The 14465-nt window shown below is 40.0% G+C and overlaps 2 protein-coding genes across 5 annotated transcripts in view; both read left to right on the top strand.

Moving 5' to 3' along the window:
* Positions 1–5444, top strand: part of coro1ca (coronin, actin binding protein, 1Ca) — a 33244-nt gene extending 27800 nt beyond the window's left edge. For all 4 annotated transcript variants that reach the window (XM_086075719.1, XM_086075721.1, XM_086075722.1 and 1 more), the window contains 8 exons: positions 576–705; positions 857–1038; positions 1121–1240; positions 1728–1832; positions 1919–2064; positions 2197–2254; positions 2325–2558; positions 3579–5444. In XM_086075719.1, coding sequence (XP_085931845.1) covers positions 576–705; positions 857–1038; positions 1121–1240; positions 1728–1832; positions 1919–2064; positions 2197–2254; positions 2325–2558; positions 3579–3698 — 1095 coding nt within the window. In that variant the 3' untranslated portion in view covers positions 3699–5444. The remainder of the gene's footprint in view (positions 1–575; positions 706–856; positions 1039–1120; positions 1241–1727; positions 1833–1918; positions 2065–2196; positions 2255–2324; positions 2559–3578) is intronic.
* A 1602-nt stretch (positions 5445–7046) lies between these two features.
* Positions 7047–13111, top strand: tmem119a (transmembrane protein 119a). The gene is made up of 2 exons (XM_086076627.1): positions 7047–7134; positions 9992–13111. Exon 2 carries the CDS (start codon positions 9997–9999, stop codon positions 10741–10743), a length of 747 nt encoding a protein of 248 aa, XP_085932753.1. The 5' UTR covers positions 7047–7134; positions 9992–9996; the 3' UTR covers positions 10744–13111.
* The last annotated feature ends 1354 nt before the right edge of the window (positions 13112–14465 follow it).

Genomic DNA, 14465 nt, shown 5'->3' with positions numbered 1-14465 from the left:
ATTACCTCATATTTTCTTTTGACACCAGTCACCACTAGGTCACACACATCTAAAGTTGTTGTATAATATTCTGCCCTTCATACTACACTTTGGTCACTGCTGACACCCTGAGGTTATTTTTATAATGCATTTACCACACATCTTTGTATACAGTAGTTCATTTACTCTTTTTTTTAAGGTTGTTTTGGTGCTGTCACTATTGACTATTTTTAGAATTGATGATTCTTTTGATTATTCCATCAATGCTGATTAATGGTAAGGGCTGCTTGTTTGTTATGCACTTCTGAGGCCTCTTCAGGTTCAACTACCTGTCATTTGTTTTTTCATACTACCGGTACTAATATATTCGTAATAGATTAAACCGACTATGACTTTTTTCATAATTTGTATTTTTACCGGTTTGGTCTGTAACATGTCAGAAGATTGATGGTTGATTGATTGATCAAGAAATTGTCAGTAAATTTGATGATTGATTAATTTAATTGTGACAATTCTGAATCCAATAAAATGAAAGATACATTATAGTCTTACCCTTCCTGGAGTTGTTCTTCTTTGAAATTTTGGATCTTTTACAGGTTTGGCAAATTCCTGAGAATGGGCTTGTAGCGCCTCTGTCCGAGCCCGCAGTGGTACTGCAGGGTCACTCCAAGAGAGTCGGCATAATCACATGGCACCCCACAGCTCGCAACGTTCTCCTCAGTGCGGGTGAGAGCTCCTCCTCTTTCCAGCTTTCTACAAGTCTATGGGCCCCAATATATTGTTTTTGAAAAGTCTGCCTCGAAGTATTATTTTGTGCGACTGTAAAATGAGACCATTGGTTACATTCCTGCCAAATGACTTCTTTACCTGCTGTCAGGTTGTGACAACGTGATCATGATCTGGAACGTGGGCACAGGCGAGGCCATGATCACTTTGGAAGACATGCATCCTGATATGATTTACAATGTTTCCTGGAATCGCAACGGCAGTCTCATCTGCACCGCCTGCAAGGACAAGTCTGTTCGTGTTATTGACCCCCGCAAGGAGGAAATTGTTGCTGTAAGAGAAAAAAAAGGGGGTGGGAGCCGTTTTTTTAAAGAACAACATTTTGCTTGAAATGGCATATGAACTATTCTTCCAGGAGAAAGAAAAGGCACACGATGGTGCTAGGCCCATGAGGGCCATTTTCATCAAGGATGGCAAAGTTCTCACCACCGGTTTTAATCGGAGGAGTGAGAGACAGATTGCCCTCTGGGACACGGTACGATGGTTGATTTTTTTTTTTTTTTTGCTGCTTGTGCATTTGCTCACTCTGCATTGTTTCTCATCAGACTTCAGGTGCACCTGTATAGTCAAGAATAAGAGCCATTATTGCCGTTAAAAGAATGCTTTTGAGTTTGCACAGTCTTAGACGTATACAGTATGCTCATTTGTTTTTTGCAATAGGTAATAGTTTGCTTACCCATTAAAATTCCTCTTTGCAGTGTACTGTAGACTATATATTATACTATTAAAACAAATTCATGCAAAATTGCACCAAAAAAAATCCGCGATGCAGCTAGGCCACGAAAAGTGAACCGCGAGGGAACACTGTACCTCGTTTAACTCAATTACCACCACCATCCTGTAGGTCAGTAATGTCTGTTAAATCTGTGTTTTAGGCAATTTATCATTCAACCATTGTGCATTTTCGCTATTCCTTTCATTTCATACAGAACCGCTAATTTATGTGCATACATTATTTCCAGCAAAACTTCGAGGAACCCATGACTATGCATTGCATGGATGCCAGCAATGGAGTGCTCTTGCCCTTCTATGACCCAGACACCAACATGGTGTACTTTTGTGGAAAGGTGCGTTAGTTTGGATTCAGTCGAACCTTCATCTTGAATACTGGATCTGTAATTTTTTGTTTTTGTTTTTGTATGCGTCTTGACAGGGTGACAGTAGCATCCGCTACTTTGAAGTCACGGATGAAGATCCGTATGTTCACTTCCTTAGCAGCTTTGTCTCCAAGGATTCTCAGAGGGGCATGGGCTGCATGCCAAAGAGGGGCCTTGATGTCAACAAGTGTGAAATTGCAAGGTACGACGGCCTATACCACTGTCAAATCTATAGAGTGGGATTCTTAGCCTCACCACTAGAGAGCAGCATAGGGTCACTAAACAAATGCTGAGCACTGAACTCTTAATAGTTGAACTTTGTGTTTATCACCAGGTACTATAAACTGCATGAACGGAAATGTGAGCCCATTGTGATGACTGTGCCAAGAAAGGTGAGTGTTCACCCCTAGCAGACTCTCGGCAACACTACCAACACACTGACTCTCTGCTCTCGGCTGTCAGTCTGACCTGTTTCAGGACGACTTGTACCCCGACACAGCTGGGCCCGACTCGGCCCTGGAGGCCGAGGAGTGGTTTGATGGCAAGAATGGTGACCCCATCCTTATCTCTCTCAAAAATGGCTATGTTCCAACTAAGAACCGTGATGTCACGGTTGTCAAAAGGAACATTTTAGATACCAAGGCGACCAAGAGCACAGAGGAAGCTGCTGCCCCAGCCGCTCAGAAAGCAACAGTCGTGAGTATTGATGCAATACAAGACACTAAGTAGTATAGCTCTTTTTCAGTACATTATGTAATTTGGATTGGCATCACATTGGAAGAGTAGTTAGAAGTTGTGCTCTGCATTCCAATCTTGGTTCTGGCCTTTTTGAATTTTGTCAACTTAATACTACAAAGCGTGAATGTGACTAAGTGGTTGACTGTTGTTCTGTCAGTGGTGTACCATCCCTGGCTCTAAAAAACTTGCTCATACTCTGAACAGGATGAATGGATGAAGAAATCCCTTGTTGAAATGCCAGGTTTTTGTGATAGGAAAAATTAATTGGGACGCCAGGATAGATCATTTCAAAACTTTTTCCACCATTCGTGTGAACTATAACTTACACATTGTATGTCAGTGTATGTTGCAATTTACGCTCACAATATAGGGTTTAATTGGATCCTTTATTTAACAATCAAGATTTCTGGTTTATATGAAACATTTTTGGGACTATATGTCACTTTTTTTTTCATAGTTTGGCTGGTCCGGCGATTTATAATCAGATGTTCCTTATATTAAAAACTTATAGTCTGGTGTGCCATGTATAAAATTAGAGCTTAGACAGCAGCGAATTACTTCTGGTATCTGCAGGATTCGGATTCCATACATTATCTGCCATGACTACAAAAAAAAATCTACTCACAAACTTCTGAATAGCAGGACCTGCCTCTGGCTCTCCACCACAACGCCCTTCACCCACCTCGGCTCCATCCCTTTTGCCTGTAGTGTCCATAGTGTGCTCTCTAATCACAACCAGCTTGGCGGCTTCGGAGCCACTTGCTGGCAAACCCACTTAAGCACTCATATTACACTGTGTTTTAAGCCATTGACAAGTATAGTGTAACGTTTTGACACATTTTGACTGATAGGAGCTGCTCTCTCACAGATGAATCGTCTTAGATTGATTAATGCAAATGACCAATCCATGTTCCTTACCTAGGTTTGTGGTCACATGGTTTGCTTGACCAATAACTATTGATGCTACTGTGCCCACAGAAGTCAGACACCAAGCTGGAAGAGATTTTGAAAGAAATCAAAGCCCTCAAGGACCTGGTCAGCAGTCAGGAGAAGCGACTTGTCAAACTTGAAGAGCAAATGGCCAAAATTGCTATTTAGGGACTCGTTGCTCCACCTGCTACAATGCACCACGTTCCATTGGCTGGGAGGACGACGCGACCGTTCACTGCCGATCTCAATGACCGTGTTTCGTATGAGGCCTGCCTTAGCAACAATCCCTCGCAACATTCCAGATGTACTTTTCCTAGCCAGACCCAAACCCTCTGCATAACACAGTTGGAATAAGGACATGTGGCAACTTTTGCAAGAAGTAGTGTTTTTTCTTTCCTCCTCCCCTAACAAGCAACTGTTTCTCTTTCATTCTGTGGCAGGTTTTTGTTGTTGTTGACTTGTATAACATGTCTTAACACTATTCTTTCCTTTTTTGACAAAAGGGCCAAATAACTTCCAAATGAGCATTCCTTTTTTTCCTTTTAACTGTTTCATTGCCATATTAAAAAATGGTTATGTAGACAAATTGGACTATTTGTTTACATTATCTTCACTCGGATTATTTTTTCTTGATGATTGAGGCTGCACAAATCAATATCTACCTATCCTCTAACATTCTCACAAAAATTGCTCTGCTTGCACTGTATGCTTGGTGTGGTAAATGAACGTAAACTCCTTTGTTTTCTTTTCATTTGCACCCCCAGAAATAACCAATTGATCACTCATTAGAACTCACCTTTTTCTTCTGGGGGAGGTTCTGGCACATTCCACACACAGCTATCGTCAGGTTGCTTTTATTCAACTATTTCCAACAAAAGTGTGTGACAATTTGCCTAATGTCTTTGGCCTTAATGACTTGTGCGTGGACATTCCATCTTTGCTTAAAGGGTTAGTGGGTTATTTGAATATTTTGAGTTTTGCTTCACTGTAGTTTTTTTTAGCCTATTTCTCATTCCAGCTGTGTTTATGTCCCTCTTCGCACTTTCACTTTTTTTTGTGCCAATTCAGTGCACCTGTTGATATACAAAAACCCTGATTGTCTCATGTGAGCTTATATAAAAGATCAACTTTGATTATTTTCCATCATGCTTCCCATGGGGAAGAAGAGACGGGTAAACGTGTTTGTCATTAGCTTTCGATATTAATTTTGTTGCCACTGTAAAGCCCTGAAAGTGCCATAGGCGCGACTGTGCAAGAGTTTGTAGAGGACTGTTATGTGTTTACGTGTGTAGTTCAAGTCACGTAGGAAAAGGAAGATAAGAAACCACTTACGGGTGCCAAAATGTATAATGTGGAGCAAGTCTGCTTCCTGAATGATATCTAAAGTCTAAAACATCTCATAATTGCAGTATGACTTTTTCCCAAGCCATTAAAGAAAAACATTTTTGGATGGAATATAGTGGGACGCTAAAATACATCTATTCTGAATGCACTGCTGGCACCGGAGTTCGGTTTCGAAAACTAGAGTAGGAATTAATCCAAAGGGACACTGTAGGTTGGAAGTTTGAGTTGAACGATATGTTTGTATTCAGGTCTAGAAAATGAGTGAAAGCTGTATAAATGACAATGTTTTGATGCTTTTTAAAATTTCCTGTGCTTTGTGGCTTTGCCGAAGAGGGTGTCTGTAGCGTGGGTGGGTTTTAAATGTTTCTCCTTGTTTGTGTTCCCTGCACCTCGCCATAATGCAACAGCTGAAACCTCTGCTATACTGGAGGGCGTGTATGAAAATCAAAGAAAAATCAAGTGAAAATGAACCAGGTTGACACCTGCTGAGGTGTGCTCAGCATTTTTGTTTATTTTTCTTGCTTCAAGTATCAAACATTGATTACAAAAATAAAGACTTTTTAAAGTGAACGCTTGACTTGATTGAATGCAATCTGTACTCTCCTTACAACAGTTAATTACATGTTACCGTCCCAGTTTGTACATCCACTGGAATTAACCTTTATTTTAGCAATTCAATGTATTTGTGCTACTATTCAAACTAATACACGACTTAAGTGACATACTCATGCAGCATTCAGAAGTCAATTTGCTGTATTAACTTACATGTACTGACACAATGTTGTGCTAGTTAAATTAGTGGAAAGTTTTACCAAATGACCACCTTGTTTCCTGACCAGCCCTTACCACCATGACATTAAGTAAGAAATGCCCCAAATACAGACTCTTCATATGTTGTGATAACTACTTTTGTAAAAGCCTTTCAATTTATACGCCGGCCTTGGCTTGTACACGTGTTTTGGGATGAGAGGCTTGCTTTCTCCCTGTTGCTGGTCATGTACGCGCTGCGGAGACAGGCTGTAATCAAGGGCACGTAATTAGAGAGGCACTGGAGATTTGGGAGTCGCCCCGCTGTGGACCGAAATACCCTGAAACATGGGCCTCGTGTACCAAATGCAACGTGGTCTATGTAAGATGGAGCATCATCAGCTCATCTATTAGTCGCTTTAATGAGTCCATTACAACGCTATCTAATTGCTTGTAAGCCCAAGCAATACTTGACTTGAAGTTGGTGTCTTATGCAGAAATACTCTTTTGCATACTTTTCCCTCTATCACACTTACGGAAAAAAGTGTAAAAAAAAAAGAGTAAGGTTTCAACAGGGGTTTTATACGGAAGCGTATTGCATTCACTTGAAAAAAGAGAACTTTGTTTATTTGAGTTTTTTTTTTTCTGTTTTTCTGAATATTTTTTTTCTGTCAAAAAATATTTAAAAAACTGGGGGAAAAAATTATTCAAAAAAACAGATTTTTTTAAAAATTATTTTTTTTTACCTCTGAACTCCAAGTGACTTGTTGCAGACTCGATAATAGCGGAAGCGGACACTTTCCCGCACACCTCCATATGCAATAAGATGGTCATGTTTACTTGCTGGCTCTCAATAAAGGAATGAATGTGTATACTGTATTGTGTGGTTTGTAGAAAAATAATTATTTTATAAAACGGTAAAAATACTCAAAAAAACCAGAAAATAAAAATACTCACACAAAAAACAAAGCTCTCCCCAAAAATTGGTCAGAAAAACAGTTTTTTTCAAGTGAATGCAATACGCTTCTGTAAAACAAAAAAAAAACAAGAGGAAAATATATATTAAAAACAGAAAAAAAAATTCAATAAAACAGAAAAAAACCCTCAAAAAAACAAAGCTCCCCCCAAAAATTTGTCTTTATTTTTTTTTAAGTGAATGCAATGCGCTTCCATAGTTTTAGGCCCAAAACAATATCACTTTTGACTTCAATGCTGCACAATTCTGTTTTCTCGGACCCCTGTCAGTTATTGATCTAAGAATAATCAAAATTGTTATTCTTATGGCGCTCAAGTGTCTCAAACATGCCATAAAGTCAAGCAGGAAAAGACGAGGGAGGAAAAGCTGAAAATAGAGGGATGGACATCACTTTCCTGGGAGCGGTTAAAAAAAATGTTTCATTATAACAGGGACGGAATGCTCGGAAACTCTCCTCCTCCTCTCCACATTTCGTGTTTCCCCCGTTCTGTCCTCAGCTCAGTGTGGTCCCGCTCATAACATCAACCAGGAGAACCTGTAAGTATGAACTCATATTTGGATTATTATTGGTTTGGATATGTGTGGGTTTGTTTTTCTTGATACGCTTTGTGTGTATTTGAAGTTACCTGACCGGTTTCTATGATCACTATCATTTTAATGCTAATATATATAATTTATTTGCAATTGTATCCAGTATAATTTGCTGACAAATGTGTTGGGTATTCCAATTTTTTACAAAGGCATCCTCGCCAAAATTTTAAGTTGTCTTTGTTGATTTTGTCCCCTTGTATTTTTCAAATCCTCCTATGACCCACAAAATAACTGAATGGCCTGGAGTGACATCGATTACAATAAAGGCAAATAATTTACATTATGGATATCTGTTTGATTACATGCATGATTCTAATCTGTATGCACTAGCAGTATTTTACAAAGGGGTACTGTGGACCCACCAACTTAATGTAGCAAATGTAATTATGGCCCTAATTATGGGGATTGAAGGAGTAGAGCCAACAATCTGGCTGAGAGTGTTTATGTGACCACACAGGGAGGCCCGTTTACACTGTATTGTGTCAATAAGAGTATAGCTGCATCTTTATTTAGCCCACTCCTGTAGGTTCCACATTTTAAGTATTTACTGACAATATTCACATTTTCTCTGGAAAAAAAAGTATATTTAGCAACTAATATTTAGATGCCATGGGAGGTTTTTTTCAGCAAGTCAACATATTTCTGCATGTGCACCAGCCCACAGCAGCTGGTGCCCAGTGTAAATATAGAGTCCGCAGCCACTGGTGTCCCACGCCTCTGCGCACAATCTGGACTAGAACTTCCTGCTGGCTTTAGTGTGGTAGATGGGCGGCTTCTCCCTCCTCTCCAAATTATAAGGCCCGCAGCACCAAACTGACTGTCTCCACCCCAAATAAGTAATGGTTCTGCTGCCTGTTAAAATAGATCTACTGCAAGATAGGAAATGGGAGAAAACCTGAATCAAGGTGGAACTTGTAAAGATTACAGATGGAGACTGCGTTGTTTTTTTTAAACATATGTATTAAGTGATGCATGGTAATCTTAAATGTTCATTCCTGACCTTGGAAGCAACATAAGGACCAGCTAGCTACTCATTGAGCCAAGTAAGAAAGCACAGATTTGTGCTGTGTCGTATATACTTTTTTACTCAAGAGTCACATTTTAATTTTAAAACAGACAGACGGACCAGATCAGGACCAAGTAGTGATCAACTCTGCGGCCTTCCTGTGCGGACTTTGTTTACAGTCCACAGTAAGGATTTCATGAATTGAAATACACACACGATACAGAACCTTGTCCAACACACTCATAACACAAGTAGGGGTAAATCTAAGTAAAAAGCAGCGTTTTGCTAGCCTAGCAATAGCCAGATTGATTTGTGCTTCACTCGAGGGAGTTCTCCACAATATCAGTCTGGGACTGCTCAGCGTTGATTTGCTCGGGAAAGGCGGGGCATGCTGTACAACACTTCGAGCTGATTGGACGAAGCAGAATCGTTTGCGCGTCTTAACTTTTATTTCGACCAATCACGGCAAAGGATGAAAATGTCGTCACCGACATGCGACTGTTGTGACTAGTTGATATCATGGCGTTGAGTTTATGTTGTCGGTTTTGCAGTGTTGATATGTGGATACAAGAGACTAATTCATCGAGGACAGAATTAATTGCAGCATCCACGCATTCGTCCACCAGTGTCGCCGTGCTTGGCGCCACGGCTTTGGCGCTTCTTGTTTTCGTCACAGCTGCATCTCCCGCCTCCATATACAAAGTCGCTCTGTGATTGGTCCGAACCACCATTGGTTCGTATCGGTGGAAATCAATGGAAGCGGTGCAAGATGGATTCTCGGGAGTTTGTAAACTCACAAATACCGCGAGAATACATCTTGCGAGAGCAAGGTTAGCGTTTTGCTGTGCTGAATGGATAATGTCTTTGCTTTTGTATACTATCTCACAATTTGTAGCTCATGCACAGATCTGCTAGCTAACAGCCAATCAGCGTGATTTTTTAAACGTACATTTGGTCCTGCTTGTATTATGAGTGTGTTGGGCAAGATTATTACAGATATGTGCGTTTATTTCATAAAACCCTGACTATGGATGGTGTTATAAACAATGACATCATCTTGTTTAAAAGGGAAGTAAAGAGAAAAAAATATTTACGACATTATGTGCCCACTGTCCAACGAGTCTAAAAAGTGTCGTAGAATATGAATTAAGCATCAAAATCCATCCATTAAAAAAAAAAAAATCCGTCTCAGAAAGCGGCCATTGTGCCACTTGCTGTTGACTGAAAATGACATCACAATGGCTAAGGGCTCATCTTGCGAACATCACATGACCAAACACAGAATACAGGTGTTCTTTGATGGTCTTAGGCGCTGTGATGTCATTTTCAGTCGACAGAAATTGGCAAAATGTCCGACCCCTGAGATGAATAAAAATGGGGTGTATTTTGCTGCTTAATTCATATTCCACAAACACAATATTATTAATCAGAATACAGTATCATGTTTAGACTAGTGGGGGCGCATAAAACGTTTTGTAAACAGAAATATATCTATACAATAGCGAGATGGTCATTTTAAATGTATGTGGGCATAGCATCCAAATTCCTCAGTGCAATGTGACCATGTGGAAACAATAGTAAGGTGGAATGAATAACAAAAAAAAATAATCAATCTTCATCTATATGTGCGGGTGGCGGAAGATGATGTAGCTCCGCCCCTGGGCTCCAGCTCACCCACGACGCAAGTGAAGATAAGTGGAATAGAAAATAGATGGGGCTTAATGACAATGCTAACGTGAAAAAACCTTTGTGATTTAACACTTTGAATGGTCCCTAATTGTTCCGTTGATGTTGCAGGAAAGATGACATCCCGCTTGTTTTTCCATATGGCCTGCCTAACCTTGCTGTCACTGTGCTGCGGCATGGCTCGGGGCGCTCCGATGTTCTACAACATGTCCATGGACGGTAGCGGTGACGACGGCCTGGAGCTCCTCTTCCCTAAGTATTTCTCCACTCGTGCACCTGTCGAAGTCAGCGGCGCTACCCATGCTCCCGACGCTTCCGACTCCCCCACGCTCACCAACACCATCACCACGACCATCATCCGTCTGAAGGACTTTGTTCTGACCAGAGTGGTGGACTTCCTGGAGGAACATATGCTCATCATCATTGTCGTCACCTCCGTTCTCATCGTCATCGTCTTCATTATCTGCTGCGCCTCTGCTATGAGTCAGAAGCGCAAGCTGGAGGCCTACAAGGTCCCTCCTCAACCTTCCAGGAAACAACCGGCGGAAAAAAACATACTCAGAGGTTCGAATGAGGTCCAGGAGAAGCCTTACGCTGTGGACCACGTCAAGAGGGTCCAGATGCAGAGCAGCGCCTCCTCGCCCAAGAACCTGCGCATGCCCTCCAAGGCTCTGGTAGGGGAAAGGGGCCGGGACGTCAGATCGTCACCACGCCCGGAGGTGAGGAAGGTCAGGGATGTGGAGGAGGTGGAGAAGTGGAGAGAGGAGCCCAAACACAAAGAGCAGACGAAGCGCAGGGAGGAGGTGCAGCACACCTCCAGTCAGCCTGCTTGCACCTGCCACCTGAAGAAGGCCCACCATTAGACCACCCTCAGTCCTGCTGCTTGCATCGCATTGACACAACAAAGAGGAAATATGGAAAGCTGTTTGAGCATTTATTCGACATCAAATTCTACTAGTTGACATCTAGTGCCTCACTAGTAACTCACAGATGCTATCTAGTACACAGTTTCGCCTCACACGCCCTAATTGTACTAATAGTGTGCTCGATTGTCTTACTAGTAAAGTACATGTAGGACCCTTTAAGGTGAATTCAGAGATTTGTTTCCAATACTTTAGAAGATAAATGCTGAAACCGCAAAAGTCTGAGAACTACGCAGTACTGAATTGTGGAGAAATAGAGTTGAACTGTTTTTCGCCAGTTCAGTGTCACCCCTTCTTTGCATCAGTGCTTATGCACCGCAATTGCAAGTCATTACTCGGTCCATTTCTCCCACTACCGCGTGCAGTTAGCGAGCTAGCTTTACCTACACATCGAAAAATTGTCTTCCCTAAATGCCACAATTTGCAGAATAGCTTGGTATTTTTATTATTATTATTTAAATCCTAAGCAAGGAGGTGACGTAGCGGACGAGCCGACCAACTGTCCACTGGCCAAGAGGAGCCATGAAAGCTTGCGAGCTAGCTTGCGAGCTAGCTGCAAGCTCTAGCTCAGTGGTGGGCAAACTCGGTCCTCAATGGCCGGCGTCCTGCAGATTTTGGAGGTTTCCCTGCTGCAACGCAGCTGATTCCAATCAACAGGATTGTTACCAAGCTTATGCAGAGCTTGCTGATCAGCTGATCATATAGCCGCTGTGTTGGAGAAGGGAAACATCCAAAACCTGCAGGACTCCGGCCCTCGAGGACCGAATGTGCCCACCCCTGATCTCATATATTCCAGCCACCAGAAGCTTTAAGCGGATATATTTTCATGGCTCAAATATGGTGGGCATGAGTGTGTATACATAAAAAAGTAGCTTGTCAAAGTAGCGTCCAGTAAATAAATAAATAAATAAATAGTGGGGCGTGGTTTCACACATTTGACAGACAAAGGAAGATAACCGCTTGATTTTTTCACCATTTTGAAGCCTCCTATTATATAGTTGCTGATTTTTTTATTATTAAAATTTGGTACAGTTGTTAGCAATACTTGTCTCTGTGACATGTCAAATTTGTATACATATTTTCACTTTATAGGGACTTTAAGTTTTATATCAAGGCTAAACGAATAAAGGCTCAAACAGCTTAAAATTTGAGTTGGACTTACTGGCCACATTTGGTAAACCTACCATGATTACCTAGTTTTATTATTTTTAATGTAGTGTATCAAACTGCTATATAATTTTAGAAAAATATACAATTACAATACCGCTAACATTAACATTAATATCACGCCCCTATTGTCAATCAAATTTTGGATACAGCTCTTGTACTGGACTTAATTTGATTGCAAAAGTGTACTTAATGTTGTGTGTTGTGAATTTATAGCTGCAGAATAAACTGTATGTGAAAAAAATTAATATTTTTAAATATGCTATTATAAGCACAGTTGATGTCCTCATGTTCAGCAATGCTGCATCATTGACTCAACAACCTGATGTCATTCTGGTGTAAAAATAATAATATAAAATAACAGTAATATATACACTCTTTATACGTTTTATCCATACACTTTAGTGGTTATTGTGTTATATTTGCCTACTCTAAATACCAAAATAGTGTTTAAGTGTAAACACATGCCTGCCAAGACAGAGGAATCTCCTCATAATGTCCTGCTGTATATGCAATCAAGACAAATCTTGAGAATGAATTTTTTGGGTGCTACGAGTTGCCATAAAACTTAATGTCTTGATTACATTCAATACGTTCCTTTATACACTTTGATTACATGTTAATTATGCATTTGCTTTTTTTGTTATTTTTTTTTTTAAAGCTCTTTGCATTAATCTTAATTTCCTTCACAAACTCTTTGTGCAAAAAAACACAACCTGAGAGATTAATTTTACCATGGAAATGTTTACTATATATTAGACCATAGATAAATATGTTTATGCTCATTGTGGAAAAAGTAATGTTTGTTTTTGTGTGTGTGTGTGTGTGTGTATGAGTGTGTGCTAAATATGATTTTTATTGTGCTGTCTTCCTTATGTATACAGTAAATTATCTAAGTATGACTATTATATGTATACTTTTTTTGTGCAAAGTACCAACAGTATTGACAAATGGACCATGGCTTTATTTTAAAAGTGACAATATATTTGCCAATATGAGTGGTGGATTATTGAAGTATTTATTCGATTCGATACAAACTACAGATTACCAGAGTGTGTGCTGCTGTTTGAGCGCAACTACAAGTATCTCATCCAAATGTGAAATGTTGGAATTTTGACAGTTTGTATCATCTCTATAGGGCATTTTTTTCTTCCTCTTTGCTTCACTCCTGTTGAATAAAACTGTGGATAATGGTGTTTATGTAATATTCATATACCACACACACACACATATATACAGTATAATATATATACAGTGTATGTATATATATATATATATTAGGGGTGTTATAAAAAATCGATTCGGCAATATATCGTGATATTACAGCGCGCAACTCTCGAATCGATTCAATATGCGTAGGGTTAAGATTTACACATTAAGCATGGAAGAATGTTATATTAATGGAACATTAAGCCTTAATATTTGATTTCAGTGCTGTTCAAACATGAAACAGACTGCAATCTGAATTTTCAGATAAATAAATACATTTTCATACAAATCTTACAGTGTACATGTACAAGTTTACTGATTAGTATTTTCTAAATTTGAGTTTAAAAAACTCCGCAATAATCAATTTATAGATTCGTATCGGGATTAATCGGTATCGAATCGAATCATGACCTATGAATCGTGATACGAATCGAATCACCAGGTACTAGGCAATTCACACCCCTAATATATATATATACACTGTATATAGGTGTGAATACCGTCATCATGACCAACTTTAAAATAAAGTTGTAGACCCAAGTTTAATCAATAATGAGAGGGAGATTTTATTCCTAAAAAAGTCGATTTTATATTATAGTGCCCACTTTGAGAATCACTGGTCTATACAAGTATGTGACTAGCTGCAGTGCAGGAGCACCTGTTGGTGTGACCTGGGTTGGAAAAAAAAAAACTAATTGATGTGGAATCTTTAAGGTAAGTCGTGACTTATTCATTAACTAGGATCGCATTCCCACCTCTTTTGGCAATTAGGTGCTAAACAATTCAAAGAAAATGGAACTTCCCCCTTAGGCATCACCAGATGGTAGGAGGTCAACCAGCTTGCTTTAGCACAGCTGGCAATTTGTAATGACTCTTTCAAACACAGCGACTTGGTGTTTTTCTCTCTCCTTGCGCTTTTCGGACTCCCTTCTTGTATTGCAGAGAACAATGGAAGGAGCTCTCAAATGTTTTCACCAAGAATCCAGAATAGGTAACACAGCACCTTAAAAAAGTCAATTAAACTTTGATGAGTATTGACCTGGAATTTTCAACAATAAGAGAGGACCTTTAAAAGAGAGCATGATGACACAAGCCTGTTCATCTTCACCAGGAAGACATGAGGGGGAACAGAAGAATAGTAAGAGCAAGACTACTAGACAAAGTAGTTGTTCCTCGCATGTGATCGTTCTCTTGCCAAGTTTATGACACTATGTCGTCCAGATACAGCATCCTTCTGGTCCTCTGCATTTGTTTTCCAGTTTGCATTGCGACGTCTCCGTGTCCCA

The sequence above is a fragment of the Leptonotus elevatus genome, chromosome 5 (assembly GCF_054856555.1).
Source record: "Leptonotus elevatus isolate MCC_2025b chromosome 5, RoL_Lele_1.0, whole genome shotgun sequence".
Lineage (NCBI taxonomy): Eukaryota > Metazoa > Chordata > Actinopteri > Syngnathiformes > Syngnathidae > Leptonotus > Leptonotus elevatus.
The sequence above is the reverse complement of the archived record's forward strand: the minus strand, read 5'-3'. Positions and strand labels throughout refer to the sequence as shown.